Below are 16401 nucleotides of genomic sequence, written 5' to 3'. Positions count from 1 at the left end.
TGACATTGTTTGAGTATTTTCCATGTTTGTGTTGACATTTTTGCCTCGATAGCTAAAGTTACATTTACAATAAAAATGTTTAAATTTGATATATTTTTCTCCTGCTCATTATTTTCCACAGGCCACAAAAAAAATCAATAATAATGGATACAAAACACTGATATCGTGATGCAGTTTTCAGCCGTATCGCCCTCATCATCTTAACCGAGGGATAAAACATGGCTGTTTGGATGATATCATTCAAAAAGGTATGGAATGGTTCCCCCATAGATGGAGCAAATACTGACCAGTAGAGGTACGGCTTGTCTTTGTCCACGTTGATGTTGTTGAGAGGATCCTGCCGGAACCAGGTGTTGATGGTGAAGCCGTTCTGGTACGGCCACTTGGCGATGGGCGGCAAGGCGATGGCCTGCGGGGGAGGAGAACACTCCCGGTTAACTACTCGCCCTCGCCCGCGCGCGCACACCATGCACACCATGCAGGACGTACCGCCGCACTGCGTCCTGGGAAGTTGAAGAAGGTGTCAGGGCCGTGACGCTGAGGCATCTGGTTCAACACCGACAGCAGCTTGATGGCGTGTCTGGGCTGTGGGGGGAGGGGCAGGACATAGTTGGACATGAGAACCAGGACACTGACATGAGAGAGCAGGACATAGTTGGACATGAGAACCAGGACACTGACATGAGAGAGGAGGACATAGTTGGACATGAGAACCAGGACACGGACATGAGAGAGCAGGACATGGTTGGACATGAGAACCAGGACACGGACATGAGAGAGGAGGACATAGTTGGACATGAGAACCAGGACACTGACATGAGAGAGGAGGACATAGTTGGACATGAGAACCAGGACACTGACATGAGAGAGGAGGACATAGTTGGACATGAGAACCAGGACACTGACATGAGAGAGGAGGACATGGTTGGACATGAGAACCAGGACACTGACATGAGAGAGGAGGACATAGTTGGACATGAGAACCAGGACACTGACATGAGAGAGGAGGACATAGTTGGACATGAGAACCAGGACACTGACATGAGAGAGGAGGACATAGTTGGACATGAGAACCAGGACACTGACATGAGAGAGGAGGACATAGTTGGACATGAGAACCAGGACACGGACATGAGAGAGGAGGACATAGTTGGACATGAGAACCAGGACACTGACATGAGAGAGCAGGACATGGTTGGACATGAGAACCAGGACACTGACATGAGAGAGGAGGACATAGTTGGACATGAGAACCAGGACACTGACATGAGAGAGCAGGACATAGTTGGACATGAGAACTTGGACACAGTGACATGAGAGAGGAGGACATAGTAGGACATGAGAACCAGGACACTGACATGAGAGAGGAGGACATAGTTGGACATGAGAACTTGGACACTGACATGAGAGAGGAGGACATAGTTGGACATGAGAACCAGGACACTGACATGAGCGAGCAGGACATAGTTGGACATGAGAACCAGGACACTGACATGAGAGAGCAGGACATAGTTGGACATGAGAACCAGGACACTGACATGAGAGAGGAGGACATAGTTGGACATGAGAACCAGGACACGGACATGAGAGAGGAGGACATAGTTGGACATGAGAACCAGGACACGGACATGAGAGAGGAGGACATAGTTGGACATGAGAACCAGGACACACTGACATGAGAGAGGAGGACATAGTTGGACATGAGAACCAGGACACTGACATGAGAGAGGAGGACATAGTTGGACATGAGAACCAGGACACTGACATGAGAGAGGAGGACATAGTTGGACATGAGAACCAGGACACGGACATGAGAGAGGAGGACATAGTTGGACATGAGAACCAGGACACGGACATGAGAGAGGAGGACATAGTTGGACATGAGAACCAGGACACTGACATGAGAGAGGAGGACATAGTTGGACATGAGAACCAGGACACTGACATGAGAGAGCAGGACATAGTTGGACATGAGAACCAGGACACTGACATGAGAGAGGAGGACATAGTTGGACATGAGAACCAGGACACTGACATGAGAGAGGAGGACATAGTTGGACATGAGAACCAGGACACTGACATGAGAGAGGAGGACATAGTTGGACATGAGAACCAGGACACGGACATGAGAGAGGAGGACATAGTTGGACATGAGAACCAGGACACTGACATGAGAGAGCAGGACATAGTTGGACATGAGAACCAGGACACTGACATGAGAGAGGAGGACATAGTTGGACATGAGAACCAGGACACGGACATGAGAGAGGAGGACATAGTTGGACATGAGAACCAGGACACACTGACATGAGAGAGGAGGACATAGTTGGACATGAGAACCAGGACACTGACATGAGAGAGCAGGACATAGTTGGACATGAGAACTTGGACACAGTGACATGAGAGAGGAGGACATAGTAGGACATGAGAACCAGGACACTGACATGAGAGAGGAGGACATAGTTGGACATGAGAACTTGGACACTGACATGAGAGAGGAGGACATAGTTGGACATGAGAACCAGGACACTGACATGAGCGAGCAGGACATAGTTGGACATGAGAACCAGGACACTGACATGAGAGAGCAGGACATAGTTGGACATGAGAACCAGGACACTGACATGAGAGAGGAGGACATAGTTGGACATGAGAACCAGGACACGGACATGAGAGAGGAGGACATAGTTGGACATGAGAACCAGGACACGGACATGAGAGAGGAGGACATAGTTGGACATGAGAACCAGGACACACTGACATGAGAGAGGAGGACATAGTTGGACATGAGAACCAGGACACTGACATGAGAGAGGAGGACATAGTTGGACATGAGAACCAGGACACTGACATGAGAGAGGAGGACATAGTTGGACATGAGAACCAGGACACGGACATGAGAGAGGAGGACATAGTTGGACATGAGAACCAGGACACTGACATGAGAGAGCAGGACATAGTTGGACATGAGAACCAGGACACTGACATGAGAGAGCAGGACATAGTTGGACATGAGAACCAGGACACTGACATGAGAGAGGAGGACATAGTTGGACATGAGAACCAGGACACTGACATGAGAGAGGAGGACATAGTTGGACATGAGAACCAGGACACGGACATGAGAGAGGAGGACATAGTTGGACATGAGAACCAGGACACTGACATGAGAGAGCAGGACATAGTTGGACATGAGAACCAGGACACTGACATGAGAGAGCAGGACATAGTTGGACATGAGAACCAGGACACTGACATGAGAGAGGAGGACATAGTTGGACATGAGAACCAGGACACGGACATGAGAGAGGAGGACATAGTTGGACATGAGAACCAGGACACACTGACATGAGAGAGGAGGACATAGTTGGACATGAGAACCAGGACACTGACATGAGAGAGGAGGACATAGTTGGACATGAGAACCAGGACACGGACATGAGAGAGCAGGACATAGTTGGACATGAGAACCAGGACACTGACATGAGAGAGGAGGACATAGTTGGACATGAGAACTTGGACACAATGGCATGAGAGAGGAGGACATAGTTGGACATGAGAACCAGGACACTGACATGAGAGAGGAGGACATAGTTGGACATGAGAACCAGGACACTGACATGAGAGAGGAGGACATAGTTGGACATGAGAACCAGGACACTGACATGAGAGAGGAGGACATAGTTGGACATGAGAACCAGGACACTGACATGAGAGAGGAGGACATAGTTGGACATGAGAACCAGGACACTGACATGAGAGAGGAGGACATAGTTGGACATGAGAACCAGGACACTGACATGAGAGAGGAGGACATAGTTGGACATGAGAACCAGGACACTGACATGAGAGAGGAGGACATAGTTGGACATGAGAACCAGGACACTGACATGAGAGAGGAGGACATAGTTGGACATGAGAACCAGGACACGGACATGAGAGAGGAGGACATAGTTGGACATGAGAACCAGGACACTGACATGAGAGAGCAGGACATAGTTGGACATGAGAACCAGGACACTGACATGAGAGAGCAGGACATAGTTGGACATGAGAACCAGGACACTGACATGAGAGAGCAGGACATAGTTGGACATGAGAACCAGGACACTGACATGAGAGAGGAGGACATAGTTGGACATGAGAACCAGGACACGGACATGAGAGAGGAGGACATAGTTGGACATGAGAACCAGGACACACTGACATGAGAGAGGAGGACATAGTTGGACATGAGAACCAGGACACTGACATGAGAGAGGAGGACATAGTTGGACATGAGAACCAGGACACGGACATGAGAGAGCAGGACATAGTTGGACATGAGAACCAGGACACTGACATGAGAGAGGAGGACATAGTTGGACATGAGAACTTGGACACAATGGCATGAGAGAGGAGGACATAGTTGGACATGAGAACCAGGACACTGACATGAGAGAGGAGGACATAGTTGGACATGAGAACCAGGACACTGACATGAGAGAGGAGGACATAGTTGGAGATGACAACTTGGACACAGAGACATGAGAGAGGTGGGGCTGGGGGCAGGTACAGAAGAAGGATGAAGACAATGAACATGAGGATCATGAGGATGACAGACGTAAGTGAAGATGGTGAGGATGAGAACAAGTTGGGAGGAAATGAGAATATGAGGAGAGTGTCAAGAATAAAAGTGATAGGAAGATGAGAAGGATGAGAACGAGGAGAAAGAGGATGAGTAGAAAGATGATGATGATGATAATAATGAGGATTATACATTCAAATAATAATGAGGAGAGTGTCAAGAATAAGGCTGATAGGAAGATGAGAAGGATGAGAATGATGTGAAAGAGGATGATGATGATACATTAAGAGAGTAATTAGGAGAGTGTGAAGAACAAGGCTGATAAGAAGATGAGAAGGATGAGAATGATGATGTGGATGATAATGAGGTGAAGGATGATGAAGATGATAAGAAGGATAAGACTATGTGAAGGGAGATGATGATGATGAGTAGAATGAGGAAGTATATGACCAAAAACATTATGAAAAGGAGGATGAGGTAAATACAAGTTGAGGATGATGAGGAGCAGGAGAAAGATGAGAATGAGGTGAAAGAGGATGAGTAGGGAGATGATGAAGATGATGATGACCATAAATTAAGAGAATCATGAGGAGAGTGTCAAGAATATTTGATAGGAAGATGAGAAGGATGAGAATGAGGTGAAAGAGGATGAGGAGGGAGAGGATGATGATTATAATGATAAAAAAATAAATAATGAGGAGGGTGTCAATAAAACTGATAGGAAAATGAGAAGGATGAGAATGAGGTGAAAGAGGACGATGATGAGGATGATAAATAACCCTCCAATCAGCTGCAGCTAATCATTACCATGGCAACCATCTGTCTGCTGGGAGGAGGAGGGGGAGGGGGAGGGGCTACATCCAGCTGAACCTTGCTAAAACACTCTTACCTTCAACCCTGGACATTGTTCACCTGTGTGTGTAAGTGTGTGTGTGTGTGTGTGTGTGTGAGAGAGTGTGTGTGTGTGAGTGTGTGTGTGCTCACCCAGATGCCATTGTCGCCCCTCAGCATGCTGAAGAGCAGCTTCAGTTCTTTGACTGTGATGCTGTAACTGGCCATCACTCCCAACATGTCCACCAGCAGGTCTGCAGACACACACACACACACACACACACACACACACACACACACACACACACACACACACACACACACACACACACACACACACACACACACACACACACACACACACACACACACACACACACACACACACACACACACACACACCTCTATTAGACAAGAGTGCTTTGAGGAATCCAGTCAAAGATCCTCTATTAGACAAGAGTGCTTTGAGGAATCCAGTCAAAGATCCTCTATTAGACAAGAGTGCTTTGAGGAATCCGGTCAAAGATCCTCTATTAGACAAGAGTGCTTTGAGGAATCCGGTCAAAGATCCTCTATTAGACAAGAGTGCTTTGAGGAATCCAGTCAAAGATCCTCTATTAGACAAGAGTGCTTTGAGGAATCCGGTCAAAGATCCTCTATTAGACAGGAGTGCTTTGAGGAATCCGATCAAAGATCCTCTATTAGACAAGAGTGCTTTGAGGAATCCGGTCAAAGATCCTCTATTAGACAAGAGTGCTTTGAGGAATCCGGTCAAAGATCCTCTATTAGACAGGAGTGCTTTGAGGAATCCAGTCAAAGATCCTCTATTAGACAAGAGTGCTTTGAGGAATCCGGTCAAAGATCCTCTATTAGACAAGAGTGCTTTGAGGAATCCGGTCAAAGATCCTCTATTAGACAGGAGTGATTTGAGGAATTCGGTCAAAGATCCTCTATTAGACAGGAGTGCTTTGAGGAATCCGGTCAAAGATCCTCTATTAGATAAGAGTGCTTTGAGGAATCCGGTCAGAGATCCTCTATTAGACAGGAGTCCTCCCCCTCTGGTCAACATATGAAATAACAAGTGTGTGTAAGTAATTGAGATGCGCCCTCTTTGGCCAAAAGTAATAAAATAATAATAAATATGTATATAGAGACATACTGTAATAACTTGAAGTAAATAATGAAGATTAAAAACAATTACAAACACAAAATTCAAAAAAATAAATGAACTAAAAATAGTCTTTTTCTCACAATGTGTCGATTTTTTTTCGTATAAAATTGCGAACAATTTCTCATATTCTTTCTGTTTCTGTAATATTGCAATATTTTCTCGGAAAATTACAACTTTTTAATGCAAAATGGCGACATTTGTCATATAAAATGCTGACTTTTATCACAATATTGCCACATTTTTTGGTGTTCTTGGATAATAGTGACATTTTTGGAGTAAAATTATGACAAACGTCATCATTTTGCCAAGTGAAATTCCGATTATTATTACAATATTGCCAAAATTGTAAAATTTTCTCCTAAAATTGTGACTTTTGTCGAGTAAAACTACGACTCTTTTCCTAAAATTTGCCAGCATTTTAAGCTTTTCTTGTAAAACGGCGACAGTTATTGAGTAAAATTGCAACTTTTATCGTAATATTGCACAAATGTTCAGTTTCTCTTGTCAAATGTTGACTTGCGTCGAGAAAAATTACGACTTTTATTATAATACTGCCAAAATTATTTTATTTTTTATTTTTCATTTTTTTAATTAAAAAAAAAAAAAAAAAATACTGCCAAATTCTAACTTTTTCTTGTGAAATTGTGACCTTTTTCTTGCGAAATTCCAAATGTTTTCACAACAAGCTTTTTTATATTTGCATAGTATGTATATATTATTAATGTTGTAAATACACTAGAAAGGCTGGTCCTAAAGAGGGAGGCATTTTTCTCAGGTCTCAAAAAGGTAAGAAATACATGAGTGTGTGCGCGCGCGTGTGTGTGTGTGTGCGTGTGTGCGTGTGTTGCTGTTGCATCATCAGTCAACTTCATCCAAAGACTTTCCACGAGAAGGTGACAGGAAGTCGTCATCACTAGGGATGCAGACCTGTCTCATTCACGTCAGCTTTGAATAATGACAAATAAGGCAGCAACTCCACATAAAAAGTTTGTAGCACAACAATATTGTGTCGCCACGACTGACGTAGGAGTGTTGTTACAAGCATGTGAGACTCTTTTTAATTGCATTTCAGATATCAAGTCCTGGACGGCAGCTATTGTTTACATCCAAACCAGGACAAGACTGCAGTTTTAGTCATTGGCCCTGAGAGAGAAACACATGAAAACTACGAGCATTGTCTTTAACTACAGGTCGTTTTCCACTCTGAGGTTAGTTTTATACCACATGCATAAAAATAAAAAAATAATTATATATATTTTTTAATCATCTTTAAAGCCAGATTCGCCTAATTATCTATTAGAGCAACACAAAAACACTAATGTTTTATTACAAGTCCTACATATTATTGTAACGCCCTGCTTTCTGATATTCCGAAAAAAAGGTTATTGCACCTTAACAACGACTCCAAAATTCAGCGACCTGACGAAGACCAGGAGGCGGGCACACATTACACCAGTTTTAAAATCTCTGCATTGGCACCCCGTGTGTTTCAGGATCAATTTTAGTATTTTTCTTATGGTTTATAAATGTTTTTAAGGTAATGGGCCCTGGAACAGCTTGTCCGAGGACCTTCAGTTTTACCACATATATAATAATCTTATTGAAGTCATTCCCACTTTACTTTTTATCTGAGTAGTTATGCAATACTTTATTTAGTTCTATTTATTTATTATACACTGTATATTCAATTAGATTATTGTATTTTGCAGACTATAGAGCAGGGGTCACCAACGCGGTAGCCCGTAAGGACCAGATGAGTAGCCCGCTGGCCTGTTCTAAAAATAGCTCAAATAGCAGCACTTACCAGTGAGCTGCCTCTATTTTTAACATTTTATTTATTTACTAGCAAGCTGGTCTCACTTTGCCCGACATTTTTAAATCTAAGAGAGACAAAACTCAAATAGAATTGGAAAATCCAAGAAAATATTTGAAAGACTTGGTCTTCACTTGTTTAAATAAATTCATTATTTTTTTTACTTTGCTTCTTATAACTTTCAGAAAGACAATTTTAGACAAAAAAATACAACCTTAAAAATGATTTTAGGATTTTTTAAACACATATACCTTTTACCCTAATTTTAATTTAATTCTTCATTTTAGCTTCTGTTTTTTCGACGAAGAATATTTGTGAAATATTTCTTCAAAAAATGCAAAACAAATATTCTGGCAAATCTAGAAAATCTGTAGAATCAAATTTAAATCTCATTTCAAAGTCTTTTGAATTTCTTTTAAAATTTTTGTTCTGGAAAATCTAGAAGAAATAATGATTTGTCTTTGTTAGAAATATAGCTTGGTCCCATTTGTTATATATTCTAACAAAGTTCAGATTGGATTTTAACCTATTTAAAACATGTCATCCAAATTCTAAAATTAATCTTAATCAGGAAAAATTACTAATGATGTTCCATAAATTCTTTTTTAAATTTTTTCAAAAAGATTCGAATTAGCTAGTTTTTCTCTTCTTTTTTTTCGGTTGAATTTTGAATTTTAAAGAGTCGAAATTGAAGATAAACTCTGTTTCAAAATTTAATTGTCATTTTTTTCGTGTTTTCTCCTCTTTTAAACCGTTCAATTAAGTGTAAGTATCATTAATTATTAATAATAACATAAAGTTAAAGGTAAATTGAGCAAATTGGCTATTTCTGGCAATTTATTGAAGTGTGTATCAAACTGGTAGCCCTTCGCATTAATCACTACCCAAGAAGTAGCTCTTGGTTTCAAAAAGGTTGGTGACCCCTGCTATAGAGCATACCGGTGTGTAAGCCACACCCACTAAATTATTATTATTTTTTTTCCATATATAAGTCGCAGATATATACGTTGTGAAATGAGTTTGTGGAGGGGGGCGTGGTCGGCGCGCCTCCTGCGGGAATGGAGTGTGTATGGGCCCGGCTTCGAAGCCCAGTTGACAGGTGAGTAGATTGCCCAGCTGGGGCTGATTATCTAATCTTCATACCGGGCTCCAGACGACCTATCGGCGTCAGGAGAACCCCCCACACCCTCCCACGAAGAGACGTTTACAGAGTTATTTACGCAGAAATATTTCGTAAATGTTTATTTACATACCAGAATTGTTTCCAAACGATGCCTGTAACACGGCAGTAAAACGGCTGATCCGACAAAACAGAAGTCATGGTCATGGACCCACTAACTGCGCAAGCTAGCTCTCCAATCAGCTAAACGGACTCGATAACTCCACGGTGACGTTTTGGTGTATTTACTGAGGAATTTGTGAAACTGAAACGACACAAAAAGAATGCTGTTGTAAGTTAATAATACTAACACGGACACTTGTAAACATGTTAGCATACGAGCTATTGCTAACAGCACTGGCACATTTTATGCTAGCTTTCTAGATCATTTTGAATTTCCACACCTAAAAAATGTGTTTTATTACTTGGCTCCATCTTACAATAGTGCTAAGTTTTATGTCATCGTGCTAACGTTAGCATGCTAAAGTTCCATGCTATCTTTTCAACCAATTGTGTTTGTTTAAACCTAAAAACTGTGACGTTTCGGCCAATTTAAACAATACAAAAACAATGTCGTCATAAGTTAATAACGCTGACACAGGCACTCGGGGAAAAATGTTAGCATGTTAGCTAATGCCAACGACGCTAGCTCGATTTAATTACGGTAACACGTGCGAAATTGCGTGAAAACACTCCGACAGACATGGGACGGCTTAGTAAGTAAAGAATTGTTTTAGTTATATTGTAAAATCTACTTGGCAGAAACGTTATGGACGGTCTTACCGTCCGTTCATGGCAAAACGGGAAGTACATTTTCAGATGGCGCCATAGCACAAACAATGCCACACCTTTTCACTCCTCTGTTTGGGTTTAACAAAAAGTCTTGGAACACCAAACAATATGGCAATTAGCGGAGAAAAAACCCCGCAGCTTATAGTCCTGAATTTACGGTGCTTGTTATTTGGAACACTGCACCACACATGTCAGAAAAATTGTATGTAAATGATAAAAAAACCTTCCCTGAGTTCCCAATGAACGGACTAGAGGCTGTCTTTGTTGCACCAAGTCAAAGGCTTGGAAAATTCCATTGTGTGCGATGGGAGAAGACGGGGAGGGGGCTTATCTATTGTGATCCAAGACGAGCCCAAGCTCGATCCAGGACCAGCCCAAGCCCGAGGCAACGTTTTCTTTTGTGTTAATGTGACCGAAAACAATGGCTGTTTACATAGCCCCCACATTCGTTTAGAAACAGCTGTTGTCGTGTAAACAGGGAATATCCAAATAAAAGAGGAGACGTGAACCTTTTTTTCGTCAGAGCGTGCTGGAAACTGTGCAAGAGTACAGACCAGACGTTTCTCCTCAAATTGAGCCAAATTGATTTCTGTCTCTGTTTGATTCTTTGCTTCTTGTCTTGTTTAATAGACGTCATCAGTGTTTGAACCTGACAACATATTTGTTTTTTAATGTAATAATAATAATAATAATAATAGATTTTGTTTTTCTAAAAAGCACTTTACATTGAGTAAACAACCTCAAAGTGTTACAGAGTATTAAAAAATAAAATAAAATAAAAAGATAATAAAAAATTTTAAAAAATTAAAACTATAACAGCCAAATAGCTAGAACTAGTATGCATATATCTATTTTTTATTTATTTTTTAAAGAAGGGTTTTTAAGCCTTTTTTAAAAGCATCCACAATCTGTGGTGCCCTCAGGGGGTCAGGTAGAGCGTTCCACAGACTGGGATCATAAAAATGAGTTTTTATTAAAAAAAAGGTAAAAAAAAACCCCAACAACAACTAGGTAATAAATAAGAACAAAACTAAGCCTCCTCTTCTCCACAGGACCAGTTATGTAAAAATAAAAAAAATAAAAAACTAGAACAGCCAAATAGCTAGAACTAGTATGCATATATCTATTTATTTTTTATTTTTTAAAGAAGGGTTTTTAAATAAATAAATGATAAATGGGTTATACTTGTATAGCGCTTTTCTACCTTCAAGGTACTCAAAGCGCTTTGACAGTATTTCCACATTCACCCATTCACACACACATTCACCCACTGATGGCGGGAGCTGCCGCCTTTTTTAAAAGCATCCACAGTCTGTGGTGCCCTCAGGGGGTCAGGGAGAGCGTTCCACAGACTGGGATCATAAAAATGGGTTTTTATTAAAAAAAGGTAAAAAAAACCAACAACAACTAGGTAATAAATAAGAACAAAACTAAACCTCCTCTTCTCCACAGGACCAGGTATGTAAAAATAAAAAATAAAAAAAAATAGAACAGCCAAATAGCTAAAACTAGTATGCATACATCTAAAAAAAAAAAAGGCTTTTTTTTTTTAAAAAGGAGGGTTTTTAAGTGAAGTGAAGTGAATTATATTTATATAGCGCTTTTTCTCAAGTGACTCAAAGCGCTTTACATAGTGAAACCCAATATCTAAGTTACATTCAAACCAGTGTGGGTGGCACTGGGAGCAGGTGGGTAAAGTGTCTTGCCCAAGGACACAACGGCAGTGACTAGGATGGCGGAAGCGGGGATCGAACCTGCAACCCTCAAGTTACTGGCACGGCCGCTCTACCAACCGAGCTATACCGCCAAATAGCTAAAACTAGTATGCATACATCTAAAAAAAAAAGGCTTTTTTTTTTTTAAAAAGGAGGGTTTTTAAGCCTTTTTTAAAAGCATCCACAGTCTGTGGTGCCCTCAGGGGGTCAGGGAGAGCGTTCCACAGACTGGGATCATAAAAATGAGTTTTTATTAAAAAAAAGGTAAAAAAAACCCCAACAACAACTAGGTAATAAATAAGAACAAAACTAAGCCTCCTCTTCTCCACAGGACCAGTTATGTAAAAATAAAAAAAATAAAAAACTAGAACAGCCAAATAGCTAGAACTAGTATGCATATATCTATTTATTTTTTATTTTTTAAAGAAGGGTTTTTAAATAATAAATAATGATAAATGGGTTATACTTGTATAGCGCTTTTCTACCTTCAAGGTACTCAAAGCGCTTTGACACTATTTCCACATTCACCCATTCACACACACATTCACACACTGATGGCGGGAGCTGCCGCCTTTTTTAAAAGCATCCACAGTCTGTGGTGCCCTCAGGGGGTCAGGGAGAGCGTTCCACAGACTGGGATCATAAAAATGGGTTTTTATTAAAAAAAGGTAAAAAAAACCAACAACAACTAGGTAATAAATAAGAACAAAACTAAACCTCCTCTTCTCCACAGGACCAGTTATGTAAAAATAAAAAAAAATAAAAACTAGAACAGCCAAATAGCTAAAACTAGTATGCATACATCTAAAAAAAAAAGGCTTTTTTTTTTTTAAAAAAGGAGGGTTTTTAAGCCTTTTTTAAAAGCATCCACAGTCTGTGGTGCCCTCAGGGGTCAGGGAGAGCGTTCCACAGACTGGGATCATAAAAATGAGTTTTTATTAAAAAAAGGTAAAAAAAACCAAAAACAACAACTAGGTAATAAATAAGAACAAAACTAAACCTCCTCTTCTCCACAGGACCAGTTATGTAAAACTAAAAAAAAATAAAAACTAGAACAGCCAAATAGCTAAAATTAGTATGCATACATCTAAAAAAAAGGCTTTTTTAAAAAAGGAGGGTTTTTAAGCCTTTTTTTAAAGCATCCACAATCTGTGGTGCCCTCAGGGGGTCAGGTAGAGCATTCCACAGACTGGGATCATAAAAATGAGTTTTTATTAAAAAAAGGTAAAAAAAAAACCCACAACAACTAGGTAATAAATAAGAACAAAACTAAACCTCCTCTTCTCCACAGCACCAGTTATGTAAAAATAAAAAAATAAAAAAACTAGAACAGCCAAATTGCTAAAACTAGTATGCATATATCTAAAAAAAGGCTTTTTTTTTTAAAAAAGGAGGGTATTTAAGCCTTTTTTAAAAGCATCCACAGTCTGTGGTGCCCTCAGGGGGTCAGGGAGAGCGTTCCACAGACTGGGATCATAAAAATGAGTTTTTATTAAAAAAAGGTAAAAAAAAACAACAACAACTAGGTAATAAATAAGAACAAAACTAAACCTCCTCTTCTCCACAGGACCAGTTATGTAAAAATAAAAAAAATAAAAAACTAGAACAGCCAAATAACTAAAACTAGTATGCATATATCTAAAAAAAAAGGCTTTTTTTTTAAAAAGGAGGGTTTTTAAGCCTTTTTTAAAAGCATCCACGGTCTGTGGTGCCCTCAGGTGGTCAGGGAGAGTGTTCCACAGACTGGGATCATAAAAATTAGTTTTTATTAAAAAAAGGTAAAAAAAACAACAACAACTAGGTAATAAATAAGAACAAAACTAAACCTCCTCTTCTCCACAGGACCAGTTATGTAAAAATAAAAAAAATAAAAAACTAGAACAGCCAAATAACTAAAACTAGTATGCATATATCTAAAAAAAAAGGCTTTTTTTTTTAAAAGGAGGGTTTTTAAGCCTTTTTTAAAAGCATCCACGGTCTGTGGTGCCCTCAGGTGGTCAGGGAGAGCGTTCCACAGACTGGGATCATAAAAATTAGTTTTTATTAAAAAAAGGTAAAAAAACAACAACAACTAGGTAATAAATAAGAACAAAACTAAACCTCCTCTTCTCCACAGGACCAGGTATGTAAAAATAAAAATAAATAAAAACTAGAACAGCCAAATAGCTAAAACTAGTATGCATACATCTAAAAAAAGGCTTTTTTAAAAAGGAGGGTTTTTAAGCCTTTTTTTAAAAGCATCCACAGTCTGTGGTGCCCTCAGGTGGTCAGGTAGAGCGTTCCACAGACTGGGATCATAAAAATGAGTTTTTATTAAAAAAAGGTAAAAAAAAACAACAACTAGGTAATAAATAAGAACAAAACCAAACCTCTTCTCCACAGGACCAGTTATGTAAAACTAAAAAAAAATAAAAACTAGAACAGCCAAATAGCTAAAACTAGTATGCATATATCTAAAAAAAAAAAGGATTTTTTAAAAAGGAGGGTTTTTAAGCCTATTTTTAAAAGCATCCACAGTCTGTGGTGCCCTCAGGTGGTCAGGGAGAGCGTTCCACAGACTGGGATCATAAAAATGAGTTTTTATTAAAAAAAGGTAAAAAAACAACAACAACAACTAAGTAATAAATAAGAACAAAACTAAACCTCCTCTTCTCCACAGGACCAGTTATGTAAAAATAAAAATAAATAAAAACTAGAACAGCCAAATAGCTAAAACTAGTATGCATATATCTAAAAAAAGGCTTTTTTAAAAAGGAAGGTTTTTAAGCCTTTTTTAAAAGCATCCACAGTCTGTGGTGCCCTCAGGGGGTCAGGTAGAGCGTTCCACAGACTGGGATCATAAAAATGAGTTTTTATTAAAAAAAGGTAAAAAAAAAACAACAACAACTAAGTAATAAATAAGAACAAAACTAAACCTCCTCTTCTCCACAGGACCAGGTATGTAAAAATAAAAAAAAAATAAAAACTAGAACAGCCAAATAGCTAAAACTAGTATGCATATATCTAAAAAAAAAGGCTTTTTTTTTTTTAAAAAGGAGGGTTTTTAAGCCTTTTTTAAAAGCATCCACAGTCTGTGGTGCCCTCAGGTGGTCAGGGAGAGCGTTCCACAGACTGGGATCATAAAAACGAGTTTTTATTAAAAAAAGGTAAAAAAAACAACAACAACTAGGTAATAAATAAGAACAAAACTAAACCTCCTCTTCTCCACAGGACCAGGTATGTAAAAATAAAAATAAATAAAAACTAGAACAGCCAAATAGCTAAAACTAGTATGCATATATCTAAAAAAAAGGCTTTTTTTTTTTTAAAAGGGAGGGTTTTTAAGCCTTTTTTTTAAAAGCATCCACAGTCTGTGGTGCCCTCAGGGGGTCAGGTAGAGCGTTCCACAGACTGGGATCATAAAAATGAGTTTTTATTAAAAAAAGGTAAAAAAAACCAACAACAACTAGGTAATAAATAAGAACAAAACTAAAACTCCTCTTCTCCACAGGACCAGTTATGTAAAAATAAAAATAAATAAAAACTAGAACAGCCAAATAGCTAAAACTAGTATGCATATATGAAAAAAAAAGGCTTTTTTTTTTTTTTTTTTTAAAAAGGAGGGTTTTTAAGCCTTTTTTAAAAGCATCCACAGTCTGTGGTGCCCTCAGGGGGTCAGGGAGAGCGTTCCACAGACTGGGATCATAAAAATGAGTTTTTATTAAAAAAAAGGTAAAAAAACAACAACAACTAGGTAATAAATAAGAACAAAACTAAACCTCCTCTTCCCCACAGGACCAGTTATGTAAAAATAAAAAATAAATAAAACTACAACAGCCAAATAGCTAAAACTAGTATGCATATATCTTAAAAAAAAAGCTTTTTTTTAAAAAGGAGGGTTTTTAAGCCTTTTTTAAAAGCATCCACAGTCTGTGGTGCCCTTAGGGGGTCAGGGAGAGCGTTCCACAGACTGGGATCATAAAAATGAGTTTTTATTAAAAAAAAGGTAAAAAAACAACAACAACTAGGTAATAAATAAGAACAAAACTAAACCTCCTCTTCTCCACAGGACCAGTTATGTAAAAATAAAAAAAAATAAAAACTAGAACAGCCAAATAGCTAAAACTAGTATGCATATATAAAAAAAAAAGGCTTTTTTTTTTTTAAAAAGGAGGGTTTTTAAGCCTTTTTTAAAAGCATCGACAGTCTGTGGTGCCCTCAGGGGGTCAGGGAGAGCGTTCCACAGACTGGGATCATAAAAATGAGTTTTTATTAAAAAAAGGTAAAAAAAACAAACAACTAGGTAATAAATAAGAACAAAACTAAACCTCCTCTTCTCCACAGGACCAGGTATGTAAAAATAAAAATAAATAA

The 16401-nt window shown here is 39.2% G+C and overlaps 1 protein-coding gene across 16 annotated transcripts in view; it reads right to left on the bottom strand.

Moving 5' to 3' along the window:
• Nucleotides 1–16401, bottom strand: part of LOC133650133 (neurobeachin-like) — a 164775-nt gene that overhangs the window by 146763 nt on the left and 1611 nt on the right. For all 16 annotated transcript variants that reach the window (XM_062047011.1, XM_062047007.1, XM_062047019.1 and 13 more), the window contains exons 2-4: nt 5552–5652; nt 490–585; nt 288–409 (exon numbers count right to left, since the gene is read on the bottom strand). In XM_062047011.1, the coding sequence (XP_061902995.1) occupies nt 288–409; nt 490–585; nt 5552–5652 (319 nt within the window). The remainder of the gene's footprint in view (nt 1–287; nt 410–489; nt 586–5551; nt 5653–16401) is intronic.

Source organism: Entelurus aequoreus, linkage group LG05 (genome assembly GCF_033978785.1).
Source record: "Entelurus aequoreus isolate RoL-2023_Sb linkage group LG05, RoL_Eaeq_v1.1, whole genome shotgun sequence".
Classification (NCBI taxonomy): Eukaryota; Metazoa; Chordata; class Actinopteri; order Syngnathiformes; family Syngnathidae; genus Entelurus; species Entelurus aequoreus.
Note: the sequence above shows the minus strand (reverse complement) of the source record. Positions and strands in the feature narration are given on the sequence as shown.